Here is a 19,545-nt window from a genome sequence, read left to right on the forward strand (position 1 = left end):
TTCGATATAACGCGATAACATATGTAAACAACACGTTTGCTTCGTCAGTTAAATTTTTAACGAACGAAGTTTTTACGAAATTTAATAAAATTTATGATTAAAACATAATTGAGTTTTTCCTTATAATAAAATATATATCGATATAATTAATTTGTTGTTTCTCTCACAAAAATATTGTATAATTTTATATCGTATCGTTTTAAATTTCGAATAAAACGAATTAATAAGCCAATATTACTTTTAAATTAAGATTGTTTGAAATATTTTGTATATAAATGTGTTGATTTGTGAAGAAAGTTCGGCTGAAGGGGAAAAGAGAGCAGTAACTTATTGCTTTTTGGAAAAAGTCCTACAATATTTGTAAAGCAATTACCGATTGTACCAGAAAGGGAACCAAATGATAGGATTTTAACTTAAAATCCTACTAATGTTATAAATGCGAAAGTTTGTAACGATGTGTGTGTGTTTGTTGCTGTTTCACGAAAAAACTACTAAACCGATTGCAACGAAATTTGGTACGTAGACAGCTGGACAACTGGAATAACATATATGCAACTTTTTATCCCGATATTCCTGCGGGATACGAACTTACGCGAGTGAAACCACGGGTCGCAGCTAGTATCCTACTATAATATTATAAATGTGAAATTTTGTAAGGATGTGTGTGTGTATGTTTGTTGCTCTTTCTCGCAAAAACTGCTGAATCGATTGCAATGAAATTTGGTACGTAGACAGCTGGACAACTGGGATAAGATATAGGCAACTGTTTATCCCGATATTCCTACAGGATATGGACTTACACGGTTGAAACCGCGGGCAGCAACTAACGCTTGCTAGTTTATAATTTTATAATATTTTAATTGGTGTTAGGCTTTGTGCTTTTTGTTTTTATATATTTATGAAGTGAATCTCAATATCGCCTCGGGCGATCTTAATCTTTATCATAATGCGGCCATATTGTTATCTATAAATGCAGATTGTGTATGCAACGTGGGATGTTACCGTTAAATGTTATATAATTGCATGTATTCCAATTTAGCTGATACAAATCGATGTTTATTATTATCATTTAGATAAAGTGTTGGTTGTTATTATACGAAAATCGATTTAAAAATTACTTTGGAATTGAGTGATATAGATTCCATTGTTGTCCAAATTATGGTAATTCCGGCTTAGCTTCAATTATTTCTATTTTTTATCACTTACAATAAGCCAAACGTGCGATTGGATAAACGAACATTTATTTCATTTTAAGATTTATAGCATTGAACGTTCTATATAATACATGAGTATATTAAAGAATGGAAACTTTTTTTAAATTTTTTAGTTTGGGATTTTTTTTTGGAATTTTTTATTTATAATTGTTTTATGTTTATTTTTATTTAAAAAGTTTTGATAAGAATCTATTCATTTATTTTTTATGAACAGATTCATCACATAGAAATACAGCTGGTTATTGGTATTGCTGAATTGCATACAACCTTGATTATCTAATGATTAACTTTAGTCTTATTCTACAAGTACAAATCTACTAGTATTAACTTGCGTTTGATTTAACGCGAATATTATATAATTATATCATTTACGAGCATTACAATTTAGAAATTAACACAGTCACAAAAATCCTGACTATCTCTAAAATCCGATAATAGGTATTTCATTTCTACTAGTATTAAGTCAAATGTGAACGTCGAGCATGCTTCGGTACGAATCGAGCCAGCTCGCATCAGGGAAGGTACCACAGCCCTAGAGGAGACCAGCGTGAACAATAGCATGCGAATATAAGATGCACAGCTACGAATGACTGTGTTTCGTTTGATGAATGGGGGAGCCGGAGGCCCGTTTTCTTTTCCATACCCTTCCCAGCTCCTTACCTCCTTCCAGTCGTCAATACTTTCCGTATCCCTTACCGCTTAAAAGCCAGCCAAACCTCAAAATTCTCATGGGCGGTGGTGATCACTTCCCATCAGGCGAACCACAAGCCCAGTTGCTCACATAAAAAATAGAGATAAGAATTTTATCAACAAAGCCGCAAAGACATAAAGGAAATTAATTTAAATCGTAGGCCATAGTTCATGTTCCGCCATAATTTTTACTGAAAGAACCCTTAGGGTAAGAAAATTTGCAATGCGTATAACAAAGTGCTCTGTAAATCATCCTTGTAGTTTCATATATTATACCGGTATGTGGCTGAGTAAATTATGTATCGCTAGAGTTTGCTTAGTATACTCAACTGTACACCATACGGTTGTGAAAGACATTTACAGTGCGATCATAGAAGGTTATACTGTTTTATCGGTTTGATATCTATTTAAAAAATTTGTCAAGTTGGAGTCGGCCTAGCGACACTGACAGTTCCGTACAAATAAGATAAAACCAACTACAAAAAAAGGTGTGTGTGCGATTCACACACGATAGAAGTGAAACTTCAGTAAATCGACAAAAGAATGAGATAAATATATATAAAATATAAGACAGTATGTATATCTCTGTCTCATTCTTTGCCGGCTTCATTCTACACATTTTTGTATTAGTGTCTCTTGCCTGTCGTTTTTCCGTTGCATCAGGTTTGAAATCACAACGATTCTAAAGAAGTTTCACTTCAAAAGAACTGGTCACCGATCAAATTTATGACCGTGCCTACCGTTGCTAAGCCTAAATCATTTTGTTTTATTTTCCGATGTAGCAGCAACAGAAATACTTCATCTCAGAAAATTTCAAATGTCTTACTATCACGGTCAGACAGACAGACACGGACAGACAAACAAACGTTCAGCAAAGTCTTTATAATAGGATCCCGTTTTACCCTTTGAGTAGGGAACTCTAAAAAGTACAATAAAATCCTTTCAATGGAGCAAAGATCAGACAGGCAATATTTGTAAAATATGTATTAAAACTGAATAAAAATATTTATTGAACGTTCTAACTTATGTTAGTATAGATTGTTGTGAAGTGTTCTAAATATAGATTCGACCTTATTTTAACTCTTTATAAAAGAGACATGCCTAGATATGTTTATATATGTACCAGGCAAATGAAGGCCACGGGGTAAAAATATTAGCTATGTACATCATTTCATATAATTTGAAAAAATTTTAATGAAAATATAATCTTTTTGTATAATTCGTTTCCCTTATTTATTACTACAATAATTACACACACGTTATAATGTCTACGAGCCTCTTATCTTCAATACTTCTAATTAGTCTGAAATATATAATATTATTGCGTGCAATCTTAGATATTAACAAAGTTACACGTGTCGGTAAGGACTTGTATTACTGCATACTTGTACAAAACACTTCGGGTTAACACGACTCGCTCGAGCAAAACGTATGAAAATTTTGTCATAGAATATCAAGCACATGACAAGCACTGAGGAAAATTAACTTTTCGAAGTAAGTTTAATCCGTAAAAGGGTAAGGAAAAGATTAAAGGTAGGCAAGTTTAAAAATATTAATCCCTTTCGGGGGGATTTACCCTTCAGCGAAATGTTCGAGCGACGTTGTACTTTGGTAGATTTATTAATTCTGAAATATTTCCGTATTAGAATTGAATTGAAGAGGACATCGGATGAAAATTTTAATTTTCATCCGATGTCCTCTTCAATTAATATAATTTTAATTGCACCTTAAGTGGATACCGATAATTACCTTAACCGATGTTGACAATAAAGCGGAGACGAATAATGAATATCGTACTTTTTAAGTGATTGTGTCCTACTTTTAAAATTGCAACCAAATTAATGTACACTGGAGACTTCCTGGTCCGTCAAGCCTTAACGGTTCAGTCTAGAAAGAATATTATACCCATAGCATTCTTTCTATTATATGAGTCTATTATATGAGTATTATATGAGAGACCCAAGCCTGTCAAAACAACTTTTGACTGCAAAAGTAAGTCAAAGGTGGGTTTAATCAAAATTTTCTTTCAAAGAAATTTTAATCAATTTTGTTAGCCAGAGTGTAAAATGAGTTTTAATTAATATTCATAACACAAACTACACATAAATTAATTGAAAAGAATGTGCGTGCATGTATCTTATTTAAATAAGAAAACTAAGGTAATACTTATAAACTCTTGTTATAAAAATATCACTACGGTTAACGCACTTCAAAAGTGTACTACAATAACTAAAGTTAAAATATAACTGTCGCTTCACCTTTCTGGTTGTAATACAAGCGACATCACAACACGTTAATAACAATTCTGTTTAATTGTCACGTGAATGTTACATATTTGAGGGTACTGGGTCCCGTCCCAAATATTTGACCCAGGACGGTCCGTATGGGGAATGCAGCGGGAATTACATCCCCTTTCTTTGTTAACTATTGGATATTTTGCGGCATTTGCCTGGAATAGTTCGTATCGACGGGGTAAAGGGTTGTAATGGTTTAGTAATGTATAATTTTTTATTTACCTTTAGTAATTTTTAAAATGAGAAAAATAGACATGAAATATATAATTGTGTATAATTAAGAGGATAATAAATATACTTATCGGCATAATAAGATAAACTCATTAAATTATTGAACTATCACCGATCCTTGATAAGGCAAAAATATTTGAGTTCAATCTCTGTTTGTGGGTCAAAGTAGAGTGCAGACGAGATATTATTACATGCAGGTGAAACTCATAAAATCGCGTTTAAAAGAGAATACAAAACACATACCTTTCCTTCAGTTTTTGTACCTCGCCAGTAATTAACAATAATTCAGTAAAATATGTTATCACTAAAATCAATGTCTATGACAGGTTATTTAAACTAAACTAAAATTCTGTATCAAAGTTGTTACTGATAAATACGATCGCTACTGAACTGTAATTAATCAACGTAGGTTCTAGAATAGACAGGCTATAATAAACTTTAATAAACTATACCTAAATCTAAACCACGCAATCATAATCGTAGCTATATCGACGAATTTGAAAGCTTAAACACTCGTATATTATATAAATTAATGTAATATAAATTCTACTCTTTAAACTTATTAGTTTAAATAGTAGAATTTAATTAAACATTCGTGTTTATGTTTTTAATGGTCACACAAAAACTACTTGACCGATTTCAAAAATTCTTTCACTATTACTAGCTGCATCTTCACTGAGTGCCAAAGGGAAGCCGGGGTGGACCGCTAACATAGAATAAAGGGAACTCAACACCAAGAACAGCAGTAGAAAAAAACTTTACAACCTAGCAAGCCCAAGTACCATCCCACCCCATCACCTAACGAATAACAACATACATTTTAAGACCATAAAAGTTAATACACAAAAGATTATAACGAAATTGATATCACAAGTGCGCCAGCGAAAATATTCGTGCAGTATCAAACTCACATCAAAACGTTCAATTTAAACTCAGTTACTGGCTCAACCAAGGTGTGGAATAAAATTTCTAAAGTGCGATGCAATTTGCGCTCAAGCACGATACTTTGCGGTGGAGTCTTAATGGAACTAATTCCATGCAAGCTCGCCTGTTTTTCTTGGGGTTTTTAAGTGATTGGATGGTTGGACGTCATTCTGGATGATGGGAATTACATTGATTTCGTTTGAAATTGTGTGAGCGTTTAATGCTCGAATTAATTAGCTGGGGTGTTTTCCGGCTGTCATATTATGGGATTTATAATTAAATTTTCGCTTTGAGTTTACCCTCGGACACGTGTTTTCTGTAATTAGTTTATAAATAGCTAGCGGTCCGCCCCGGCTTCGCCCGTGGTACATATATAGCATTAAGCCTTCCTCAATATTCCTATTTAACACTGAAATAATTTTTCAAAACGGACCAGTAGTTCCTGAGATTAGTTCCGTTTCCGTTCAAAGAAACAAACAAACTCTTCAGCTTTGTAATATTAGTATAGTTTAAGTATCACAGATTCAGATTTCAACATGCTATATCATCTATATTTTTTTATCGCTCACAAATTTCGCCCATTGATCAAATCAAATTGCATATGACCCAAATCTTAACAATTTTCCTTCACCGCAAAGAAACGTATCGCGTATTTACATACCTTAATAAGTCATCAGGTTACCCAAAAATACACAACCCATTTATCTGGCTAAATGATATACTTTATGGTTCCTTATCACGCGAGTCGAGCGATAAGGTTTAAGTATGGTTACATCATGTAAAGTTCGTATGACGTAAATACTGAACAGGATACCGTTTTCCTAGGTCCTCATTTTGTAAATAATAATATGAAGGGTATAATGGTTTTTGAACGGTTGGCTACAAAGGTTTGACAGCCGCTATTACTCCTCACTAGAATGTTAAAATATTGATTGCAATATGCGATTATAAAAGGAAAATTCAACACAAATGGGTCAAGTAAAGACCAGAATCCTATCCGATACGTATAATATAATATATAATAAGTATATAATCCTACTATCCTACTAATATTATAAATGCAAAAGTTTGTAAGGATGTGTGTATTTGTTACTCTTTCACACACAAAAACTACTAAACTGATTGCAATGAAATTTGGTACATAGACAGCAGGACAACTGGAATAACATATAGGCAACTTTTTATCCCGATATTCCTACGGGATACGGACTTACGCGGGTGAATCCGCGGGGCGCAGCTATTCATTTCTATAGGTTTAAATTTCGTATATGATGACTACATATTAATAAAGATTTAACAAACGAAATATCCATAGCGGTTTAACTCATACATAAGTAATAGAAAAGTGTAATTTTCTGTCGGCTTTCGGCTATTTAAATGCGATTATATTGGCTTATACGAATATATCGATGTATTTGGTTTAACTTATTATTATGCATCGATAATTCGATTGAAAAGGGGATTATCAACCATCAGTTTGGTTTATATGTTAAAATATTTTGGGAAGTCTTTGATATATATTTATTTTATGATATTTTATGTTGCCTTTATAATAGTACAAGCGTTTGGACCCGGTGCTGCTGCTATGCTCATACTACGTAAGTTGGATGACTTGATTAAAATGTCTTTATGATTACGAAACGATATTTTAAATACACTAATCACAATTATATCACATGATCACACTAATTTTATAAACGTTAAAGTTTGTTTGTTTGGATGTTTGTCCGTCAAACACGCTGAAACAACTGAACGGAGCTGACTTGGGTGATAGGATACTTTTAATCCCGATTAAATGCTCCCTTCAGATAAAACAGGCATCTTGATCTCCGGACGGAGCCGGGACGAGCGTCTAGTATGAAATATATCAACCCAGAAATTATTTTACCTGCACGATGAAACCGTTGCGTAGTTTTGAGAAATAAACAAACTGTTATTAATAGTAAAATAACTAAGTTATATTATTCTGGATGTGGACCGCCTTCTTGGTATAGTGGTTAACGCGTGAGCGGACCGAGGGGTCATCTGTTTGATTCCCGGTGGAGACTTGCAGAAAAAAAACGTCTCGGTCTGGCAAGACACAGAAAGCCGATCACCCACTTGTCCATAAAGAAAATTGATAAGCGCTTAATTGCTTGAGCCCCTTTTGCTACTATTATTGTTTTAATATTTTGTTTTATATGTAAGTATATTATATTTTAAGTGGTGGCAAATAATCTATTTTATGATATTCTATAAGTGAAACAGATGTATACAATGTGCCCCATGCCCCACTACGGAACAGGAGACTTCACTTTACTTTCAATCTCTAGTTTCACCCACGTCGTGCTTGATTTTATGTAACCAGCCTTTTTCAATCAATGGACTATTACATACAAAAGAAAAATTCAAACCAGTGGTTTATGAGAATAACGTGCAAACAAACAGACAAAGCGCTTAAGCTTTATATTAATAGTAAAGATAGCGTATTTATTTTAGCTGTAATGAAATCGTTGGTAACAAATTAACCCATTTTATACGGTAAGAATATCATTTCATTCATTTTCATAAATAAAATAAATTTGTATCTATGAATTTATTTAAGCTTTTATGATGTAAGGATTAAAATTGTTCAAATGGTAATTTCAACGGATTTCATTCATGTAAAGTTTACCGGACTTTTGAATGGAGTTTTTTTTTTATAAACCTCCAACCACTTTAAAAGTTATACTGGAGCTTTTTGTTCTCTAATTTCTACATAAAAAAACTCATTTTAAATTTTGCATTTTTTCCATCCGACTACAAATAAATTCAATTGAAAGTCTGTTTGCATGTATGCTAGTCACTTTTAATTTGGTTAATTAATGCGGATCGATTTTTTCAATTGTGCCAGCTGCTCAATTGCATGGACATAAGGACACAACACATAAGGACAATATATAAGTAAGTAATATTATCCACTGGAGGAACACAGGCCTCCCATGAGGATACAGTCCATCGCCCACCACGCTTTAACTGCAAGTTATAAAACTATGTTATTTTTGCCCGAACCATGCGAGAATAACATGACAATTTTTTTGTGTTTTAACTAGCTACGACCCGCGGCACCGCTTTTATTACTTGGTTAAAAATACTTTACGGTCTTCCAACCAGCCTCCTTCTTTACCACAAGCACCAAGTTTAAGTGTTTGCATAAAAATCAGTACAATCTACGTTTTACAATATTAAAGTAACCGATGGGAAATGGTAAATATTATTACAATTCAAAAGTGCTTCGCGACGAAGTATAATTGAATAAATAAATGTTTCACTAAAACAGTATGATATAGTTTCACGTTATTATATTGCAAGATTGTTAGTTGACGAAATGTTTTGTTTCGTTTCAACAGATATGACATTTTTACGCCTAGATCCTTCCGATCTAAAAATGGATTCGCGTTGCAATCATTTTTCACATACAAAAATATATAGAATTGATATTTCATAGCTACATTTCTGTATGCATAAATAAGAATGAAAGTATTTACTATAAATCTTTTCTGTTGTTAATTTGTATAAATGAACTATCACTATTCGTCAAGTTTTTTACGATTGTGTATGTGAAATATAGTTTATAGGATCTATATGAACATTCTAATCAAATACGGCTAAAATAAACACTATTCTTCATTTTAGGTAAATTGATTAATCATAATATAAGTTATAAATATTTACAAAATCACAACTAAATTGCACTTTACTTTTCCTAAATACATTTAAAACCGACAAGAGATTTTGGCTAAAACCTTTCAGATCTTTCCAGTTTAATATTCCTTCTCATCTTTATTATGGCAATATCCAATACAAAAAATCAATTCAATGGTCACCTGGCTTATCCAAATCACTGAGGAACTCTTCGGTGTCCGTATAAGCAGTGGTGAGTCCCAAGGCAAGGGCTAACCAGGCCCACGCAGCACCTGGCTTCGTCATGACCTCACGAGAACATCACTACTCATTCACAACACTATTTGTCACTGTTCTATTGTACCTGGAACAAAGGGTTTACAATTAGTCATGATAAACTTTCTTATTAAAAATTTGAAAATTATTGCAAAAAATATATATTTTTGTTACCATAATATGAAGCGTTATTAGTATCGTCTAATATAAACTTATATTGTTAAGTCAGGTGTGCTTTTCCGCATGTATTGTGATAAATATTTTAACTATGTGAAAAACTACAAAACATGATATTTTGTAATTGAATACAAGAACACTGCAGCAACTTGGAAAATGAAAATCCTGAATGAAAAATCGCATTCATATTGATTTTAAGAGAGTATGGTCTACATTATTGACACAATTCATATGTGTAAAATATAAAAATATAATAGATAGAAAAATACGAACATTAGGCGGGATCTGAACCTGTCTTTCGCTTACCATTTAGCGACTCATAATCCCCCCTTAGCAATTCGATTTCTTCCCCTCTTTCAATTTCATGTACCTACGGGCACCCAACGCAATCAATTGAAACGATTAGCACCCATCTAATAACTGTCTCAACCAATATGAAACATTATTTTTACAAACACAACATTGTATCAATAAAATACAATCGTTTTAAATATAACTTTGAAGTTCTTGCAAAACCTCATTTCATTGCAGAAAACAAATGAGCACCTCGAAAGGTTAATAGCGTTTGGCACTTGAATAGGTGTTCCCGACAGCGAACACGCTGCACGATGCTCGTCACCCAATATTGAAGCATGCTTCACATCTACAAACACAAAGTTCTTCATCTCTACGTTCAAACTCTTCTTACAATAATAGTTGAAATATTTGACACGGAAAATCTATTCGTGGCCGCTAACAATAGCCCATTGTTCCAGCATCAAGCAGCGAATATCTTGTTTATCTTCAGGAACTCGATATTTTAACAAAAATAGGTAGGGAGAGGTATCTACGCTTATGAATTTTTCGAAAATATTTTTCTTCCCGGATTTCATTTACTTTCGACTTCAGAAAAGGATTTGTTTAAGTTTCGACTTAAATGCCAAGATATTTCGAGCATGATTTCTCTGCTCGGGCGGAGTTTGTGTTTATCTTTGGTGGATAATTTCTAATGTACTCGATTATGTATTATGAGTTATTTATGTGTAATGATAGAAGAATGTTATTGGAAAAGACGGGTCGGCTAATGTTACAATTACTGTTACTAGGATAAATTGGGAATAATTTAGGAAATATATGATAAATATTTTTACACACAGACACTAAGAAAATAAATGTTTAGCAGAAAATATTTCTCTGTTATTGGCGTTTGGACATCCACCTACAGAGCCACGGTAACTAGCCATTTAAACATAGATCGTTAGTAATAATAGACAGGAGGACTATCTTTGAGATATTGTGAAATATACTAATATGCTATAATTTTTTTTTTTATTGTCATGAGCTGGTGGTTCGCCTGATGGTAAACGATCATCACCGCCCGTATGCAGTAAGTTGAAATATAAATACCTGGTTCAACAAACTTTGCTTGTTTTTAGAGTTTTTGGGAAATTTCTAGCTAGGTCGACTTCTCGCTGGAATAGTAGGTATGTAGGGGGCATAATAAATTTTATGAAAATTGTTGGAGCTGTGTCCAAGTTGCAGATTATGTATGTTTAATACAATAACAAACGTATTTCCTATATACAGTATCTCAGTATCAGTATTCGCTTTATTAGACAGACGTTTTTGTGAGATAGGGTATTGAACTAGGAACATTTACATTTCTTTAACCACTTCACTAGCGAGGCGGACTCGTCAATGCGTAGTTTTACAAATATAATCCCACTACGCAAGTGCCCAGATTGACAAATTTAATTCAATGTATCACATAAGTGACCTTAATGTCTAATTGATTGATTAAACGAGATTACAAATAATTATTTTACATAATTCACATATCATTAAGATTAAGTGATAAAATATTATATATCTATTAAGTTTCTTTAATTCTTACTCAACAATAATCATACATTGTAATAAATAATGTGTTGTACATTTATTATTATGTGTTTTAAGGTATACCTATTATTTATAAATCTTACAATTATTGTATAGTTCAAAAAGCATTTAATATCAGTTAGCACCTGAATTGTTGACATACTGTAGATTGTTAATTAAGTGCTAATTTACCGACCAAAAAACCCCATAAGTACATAAGAGCCCAATATTTTGATTAATCAGGATTCAATTTACAAGGCAGTCAATATATTATTATCATTAATTAGGCGTTTAATTTTAAATGATGACTCATAAGGTACTAAAAGCAATATTTCGATGGTAAACAGAACCTATTGAGAATCTGTCTGTTTATCATAATAGTTTTTCCTATAAAACTAATAATAGTGTAATCATTAGAATACTGTAATAATTAATTATTAAAAAAAAAACAAAATAACATTCAAATTGTCGGACCTAGACCAAATTTAAATGAGAATACATGGCAGGCACCAGCTTTCAAGTTAAACAAAAAACATAACAATCAGTTCACCCAATAAAAATTTATGAGGTAACAAACACAAAAAACACATTTGAATGATCCTCCTTTTTTGAAATCGGTTGAAAATAACGTGGAATATATCATTGTTCTACATATTTGCATCGACTTCTAAGATAGAGTTAAAACAAATCGCATTTTAGTAAATGTTACCTAGTATTATTATATTTAGTACTAGATAGACGAAATATTGTAATTTAAAGCCTCTAAACCATAAATTATACACAATAAACTATGATATTAAGCCAAAGGCTAAACCACACCCGCGACAGTCAATTCAAATGCAATGTTTTAATTAAATATAGTCACCAGTAAAGTCGTCGCTTGTTGGTATAAATTTACTGGTACACATAATTTTTAAATGCGTTTGTAAAGTGTCTTAGTGTTTTAGACTTACCATATATCTTGATGCATAATTACCGTATCAATTGCTACAATTACAAAGCGCCACTCCCATCAACAATATCAAATAACCCATAAATTAGCGCAGCATCACTAAGTAATTACACCTGTACCTCGCAATCTATTAACTTTACCGCTCCCAACGGAACCTTTTTGCACCTAAAAAAAGGAAAATGTAACCTCCAAGATTCAGCGTGTGACAGACAGATGGGTGACGAGGGTCAGACCGAAACGTGACCAGCCTAGTGAGTAGGTTGATGAAACGGCTACGTTTTTATAGTGTACCACGATGTCAATTTTATCATCTTGAGTATTGCTACTATGGAATTCAGGAGGCAAATCTGAATGTTAAGTGATTGGTGTTGGATCGTTTTTTTATTATTTAATCCCATTGTTCTGGGACGAACAACACCTGATTGAAATTTCGATTGTAACAATGTCTGAATGCTATTTGAAAAAGTGTTCAATATTACGCAAATAATAAAAAACAAAATACGAGAATTTGATTTCATGGTATGTAAATTTATGAGATTTATTCAAATAATTATTTGTTGTATATAACAGTTTATAGGTTTCGTTTCGTTTCGAAAATATTATGTAATAATAATTCATTTATACTTATAACTTATTCGTGTTTCTAATTATTTAACAAGCAAATAAAAGACAAGGAAGATTACCAGACTCCGAAACTGTTTATGCATAACATACATAACACACTTTTCTTACAAATTGTCAAATTTTTATATAATTATAAAGACAAACATTATTATTTATTGAAAAATAATTACAAAAGAATAACAATATTCAATGTTAAACATTGATTCATCTATTTCAGGCAACATGAAGTACAGTTAAAAGATCTTAAATAACTTAAAATTACTTTTTTATTCAACGCGACTCTAATGTATCATTTTGTGTATCTAAACTTTCCTTAAATTCCATATTTCACTACCATATTCAAACGTCTTTTATAAGAAAGTCATCTTCAGCTATAGCAAGTCTCCCGCACCACAAAGTAAACAGACGTAACTCGAAAAGGGACATAAACTAAAAAACGCAAAACTTTAAATTACGCCCGACTTGTTGGCACAGAACGACGCTATCAATGTCGTATAAATTAGACCTCCTTAAACAAGTGGATTGCCAGCGCAATGTTTGAGTAAAAACTTCATTCGTATTCAAGAGAAGCCACGAATTCCCATAGCGGCGAAGTGCGAGCTGGAGTGGTGATAACGCGAATTAGTGAACACACGAGACTTTTTATGGAGCAAATGGATGGTGTGTATGAAATTAAAGACATACTATAAATTACACGAGTTATTTTCGAGAGATTTAGAAGCATCTTCTAGACAGATTTGATGAGATATGATGTCGATGCTTAAATTATAATATTGTACTCTAAATTAAGGGCACCAAACCCTATTGATTTGTTTGAACGGACTTATTAAAGGATGAAACAGTTTAAATTGCAAAATATCTTTGAGTTTGAGAATCAATTTAACAAAAAAAGTTCATAAAACGCTATAATCAAGAAAAAATGCAAAAATCGGGAAAAATATCTTTGAAACTAGATGAAGATTCGTGTATCAGTTAGTGGTTATTCAAAAGGTATTTAGTGAAATACAGACAGTTCTGAATTCCATAACATTTGTACCACAATCTAAAAGCTGATTTAAAGTCCTCAGTAACGCTCTATGGAGATTTATAATGTATTGTGGAACCAGACGCAGCGTGCCCATGTTTGCACGCTGGATATAGATTTGGTTCTTTCAATATTTGGAGTACACATACTTTGTTTGGCAACCACGACAGCAGAGTCACCGGGAAAGTCACACAGCTTACTCTATTCTTTTAATTTAGTAGACAGCTGTTGCGGCTATTGAAATATAAGATGTCTTGGAATGGTTTTCAATCATTTGTTAATTTTTTCCTTGTACAAAAATTTTCTTCAAAATGCAAAGACCCATTAAAAATTACATAACGATTAGTTATAAATTATATTTGTTATTATTACAATGTTGAGTTGATTACACTGATGCAAGTTATTATTTTGTTTATCATAAATATCGACAACCTTTTGATGGTTTCATAGAGAGATATGACGTTAGTTTAGAATCTACCAACAATTTCCAAAATTACTATTTTCAAACTAAACATCACCGAAACCTTGTCAAGCTTCGGACCGATTAAAATAACGTGCCATAAACTCAAATCGATACTTTCGAATACATTTCGACCGTTTAAGCGTTCATAAACAAAATGTTTTATTGACTTCAACATAACCGGTTTAACATGACCGTAAGCTCATTATGTCTGGTCTATTTCCCTAATCTTGTTTTTACCAGTTCTGACATTATTCATTTTGATAGCGGTACCGTTAAATGAGTTAATTTTGACCAGTCTGTAATATTTTTTAGTCACACTTACGAGTTTATTATCGATGTCATATTTATTGCATTTCATAATGTAATCGTGATTAAACGATGGCCCTTATTTGTAGATTGTAACTGATTAGATGTTATATACAGATAGATATATTTTATAAGTGGGAGTTGAACACGCTTCGATACGATAAGGGCCAGCTTGGACCGGGGAAGGTAACGCACCTCTAGACGATTTCTGTGAAATACTAGCATGCGAATGCTACTGTCTTTCGTATAGCCAGTCGCACCAGTAGCCCGTATCCTTTTTCTCTCCTTTCCCCACCGATGCCTTTATTCCTGTCTCCATCCTTCCTTAATACCTTATCTCTTCAAAGTTGGCGACGCATTCGACGAGGTGCATCAGTCAGTCCATCCAACTCCAGTCGTTTAGCTTTTTAGCTAAAATTAATAACATAAATCACTTCAAACTAACATACTCCATCGCATAATAATTGTTATTCCAAGCAACATAAGCTGATATTAGTGAAAATTAATCTAGAATAAGTGGCTCAAATACGTTCCATATATTGATTCGAATATGTTAATTTATCTAGCCATTTCATATTTAAAAAATTGTTTAAATCAATTGCTGTTTACTTAAAAGTATAAATAATACATTGTATTATATAAGTTCGAGTTATAAATAAATTATTTGACTCCAAGTTAAGCAAAAGGCATGTTTCATTTGTTTCATGAAGTTGGCTTAAAGTTCGCAACTCAAATAATAAATAAAAGCTAAGCCTAAACAGACTAAAATAGGTTATAATCTTAAACAAATTGTTACTCTCGATTAATGAAATCTACATAGATTATAAAGGCCATACAGACTAAATATATATTTATAAAATTAGATGTAAAGACCGAATAGTTATAAAAAATCTGTCGTAGGCCAAATGGGATCTGACAGAACCAGTAAGGAATTACGTATTAGAACAGATACGCTAGACCAAGGAAAACTGTACCTAAACTTAGGGGTCATTAGTTACATTACAGCTTAACAAAAATACATTCTCGTACACAGCATGTCGCTGAAAAACGAAACAATACATTTATCAATGTTAAAAGACTTGCAGTTAACTAGTTTTCTGTGGCCGCCGTCGCCCCAGTTACGTTATAACTGGCACATTTGACATCGCACGGTCAACATCACAATCGGATATCTGATCATGAGTCAATTACAATTGTAATATCGGGAGTGCGATAGCCTTGTGTTTCTGTTTTTGAACGAAGAATGTTTTGCAATTGGATTTTAGATTATATCAGCTGTGAGCCAATCTGGATAAAGAATTAGAAGATATTGGGTGTTTGATTGGATTTGAGTTTTTATGAAGATATACAGTACTAATATTGGTTGCTTGTGCTTTGTCATAGAAACTATGACATTTAACTAATTAATATTTTATAATTTACTAAATGGGCAAATGTTTCGAAGTTTGTATTGATTGAAATTTCATTTCTGATACAATCAGTAATTTATAAAATGAATTTTCTTATATTCAATGGAATCCTCTCAATATTTCCAAACAATTCCAACAATTATATCAATTTATTGCCAAGGGCTGGATATAATAATATATATAAAACACGTATGTATAATGTTTTGTTACGTTTAAATATCGACGAAATGGTTCGCCTTAGATCAAACAAAACTTCTTTGAATTCATACATAATTTATGTTTCATACATTCTGTATAAAGGTCCTCAACCACATTTTAGACAAAGGTAACCTATAACTGCGATAGAAATGTGTCTTACAACTATAAAATAGGTCAAAATATGTTACTTTGGTGAAGACATATTAAAGAAAAGCGCTATTAAAGAAAAGCTTTGTCAAAGTCTCAAACAATTTTTGTATGTAATTTTATACCGGTTCAGCGGTTTAGGTGTGAAGATGAGACAGACAGACAGACTGTCAAACAGGTAGACAGATTTACTTTTACATTTATAACATTAGCGGGGATAATTAATCATTATTGCTTCACACCCAAGATGGTAATAACAAATGTGTTGATAAACAATAACACTCACACATTCAGCTAAACTTTTATTTAATAGTCTTATCTTGGTCTTTACCTTCCTCAAATAGAATACCCCAATCTTCTCATATCCAAGGAGTAGGAATTTTTATATATCGCACGAAGCTGGTAATATTGGCGTTCTTTAAAAATAGATTCCGAAAACATTTTGTCTTACATATGTCCTCATTCCACACACTTCACTTTTAAAGTAGGGTCCGCAGATATCAAATATTGACATCACAAATACTCTGAGCCAAAAAGGTCTTAAAATCAATAAGGAAGCCTGGGATCAATTCTGAGGCCCTGTTAGTGAGGGAAACAGGTATTATATATATATGCTATGCGGTAGACTTTAGACTTTGATTATTATTAATTACAAACCTGTAATTGTAATAATTATAAAAATATTAACATTAAATATGTTAGAAAACAACAATTTATATTCAAACTAATTGTAAGGTTTCTTCTATGTAACATTTCATTGTCAACTCTTCGAATTTAAGAGACTAGAAATGCGATTTTATTACAGAAGTTTATGTATGATGTATTTTTAATAGACCGTCAGATATATTAATTTTTACACGCTTTTTATTAGCTTCACCTGTATGTTTGTTTGTATGTTTGTTTGTATGTTTGTTTGTAACCGACTTCTTTGGGCGCGATTTTGACCCACTTTAAACGGCCAGATTTCGTTCAAACTTTGTAGATTTATTGAGGACCGATGACAATACACAAATTTGATAAAATTATTCCATTTTTCAATTTGCAAAATATGATTTTTGTTAAAGCGTGTTTTTTAGTTTTTTTAAACTATTATTTATTTGTTAAATTTATTTCTATCAAAATGATCAGTATTGATGTCCGATTCAATAATAACATCCTTTACCACGAAAAAAAATTGTGAAACATGTTCCGACTAAGTTAATATACTCAATAAATCATAGCCCATTTTCTGAAACAAGCACAAAAACTAACAGCAATAAAATTGAAAAAAGATATATCATCATATTATATCCCAACCCCGTAACTTCAACAATTATGTAGTGTAATCAAAGCAACCTCCTTTATTCCTCTATATCATTGTTTATGCTATCACGGAGCCCAATTTACTGGACTGTAAGATAGATGGCGTAATCTTCGCTGTCGCGAAAAAATAACGCTAACAAAGGAAGGAATTTAAAAGGCCATATTTTACTGTACCTATCCGAACCCTTTCCGGCTCTACAATGATTTCGCGAAACGAATAAATCATGCAGTTTCAATTATGCTCCTTTTACCTTCATACCTCACGGTATATAATCGTATTTACCAATAGATATATCGCATTCTGAATGTAAAGGTATATCAATTTAAAAAGCCACTTTTGACGGAGTTGCTTTCATGTGAAAATTTAATTTATAGTTTTTTTTTTTACAATCTGTATTCTAATCTTGGTGACAAATTTAACTTGGACCACTTTCATAGCATCGAAGGACATTGAACTGCTGTCTCCAGAATCTTTTTTGATCCAATAACAAACGGACTTATCTAAAGTTTATTATGGTATTGAAAAACTGTTCATCCATCCAAATCACAATAAAAATGAACTTTCTTTTTTGAAGTTAAATTTCATAACAATTGACATTCCCTTGTACTCATTATTATGCTGATTCACAAACGCATGGAGCATTACAAATAATACGAGCAAAGAATCGAAAACAACCGGCGTGTAGCTCGCCGAAGCTCGGAGACTCCACTGTATGTAATATAGAAATAAATCATAATAAACGACACCACTGCCGCCATCTTCAACGTAATCTACGTCTACTGCCGTCTTATAAATTTACTTTTTGTGATAAAACTGTTATGAGAATTTTTGGAACTCCCTTTGTTTGCTTCGTCATTTTTATTTTAAGAGCGAGCGCGTGTTTTAGAGTGTTCGCCAGCTGCAATCAAGGGAATACACAATAATAAACCCATATACACAATTACCTTCATTTCCTCAAAGTAATGCTTAGTATATAGGTGTGTATATTTATTGTAATAATATGTTGTCACTAGTAATAAGTAAATAACGAAATGGGTGAGCTCGCACCGGTGAACTTACCACAACCCCACTGAAGATCGGCGTGAAATAGTAGTATGCTACTATGTTTCGTTCGGTGAGTGAGGGAGCCGGAGGCCGTATCCTTTCCATTGCTTTGAAATGAAATTAATGAATGAAATTAAATGAAATGAATGAATGAAATGAAATATCCTTTATTGCACACTAAACAAAAAATAAAATAACAAAAAAAATAGGTAATGTCGGGCAAAAGGCGGCTTTATTGCTCAATAGCAATTTCTTCCAAGCAACCCAAATCAAGTGGAAGTAATAAAAATTAAATTCAGGAAGACAGTGTACACAATAAGAAGAGAAATTGCTTTATTCCCTCTCCATTTAAAGTTTACTAAATTAAAATCTATTTAACACTTCCTCCTTATTAAATGGTAATAAATTGATGAGAATTTATGAATTAAAAATTTACAATACAAATTTGAATAGAGCATACATTCCAAATAGCATATTTTACTAATTAAAATCGTAGAATTGATTTTGAATAAAAACAACAATATCAAAAATATGTAGCTAGCTTGCTCTATTTCATCATCTATTTCATCAGATAATGCAATGAAAGAATAATCTTAATTCCATTTTATTTTACCTTACTAATGTCGCCTCGAACAATCACAAAACAAAAAAAATTGTCAAGTGTGAGGATAACTTTCTCTAGAGGATTCTGATATGTTATACCTAGTCTTGCCATAAATATTGTAATAAAGAAAAAAGAAAATTGTTAACTGCAAATAACATTTATTACT

General features: G+C 32.3%; 1 protein-coding gene across 1 annotated transcript in view; it reads right to left on the reverse strand.

Annotated features, from left to right (window-relative positions):
• LOC119828803 (protein sidekick-1) overlaps nt 1–19,545 on the reverse strand; it is a 199,091-nt gene that overhangs the window by 94,957 nt on the left and 84,589 nt on the right. Inside the window, exon 4 of the mRNA XM_038351068.1 lies at nt 9,199–9,359. Coding sequence (XP_038206996.1) covers nt 9,199–9,301 — 103 coding nt within the window. The 5' untranslated portion in view covers nt 9,302–9,359. The remainder of the gene's footprint in view (nt 1–9,198; nt 9,360–19,545) is intronic.

This window comes from Zerene cesonia, chromosome 8 (assembly GCF_012273895.1).
Source record: "Zerene cesonia ecotype Mississippi chromosome 8, Zerene_cesonia_1.1, whole genome shotgun sequence".
In the NCBI taxonomy this organism is placed as follows: domain Eukaryota; kingdom Metazoa; phylum Arthropoda; class Insecta; order Lepidoptera; family Pieridae; genus Zerene; species Zerene cesonia.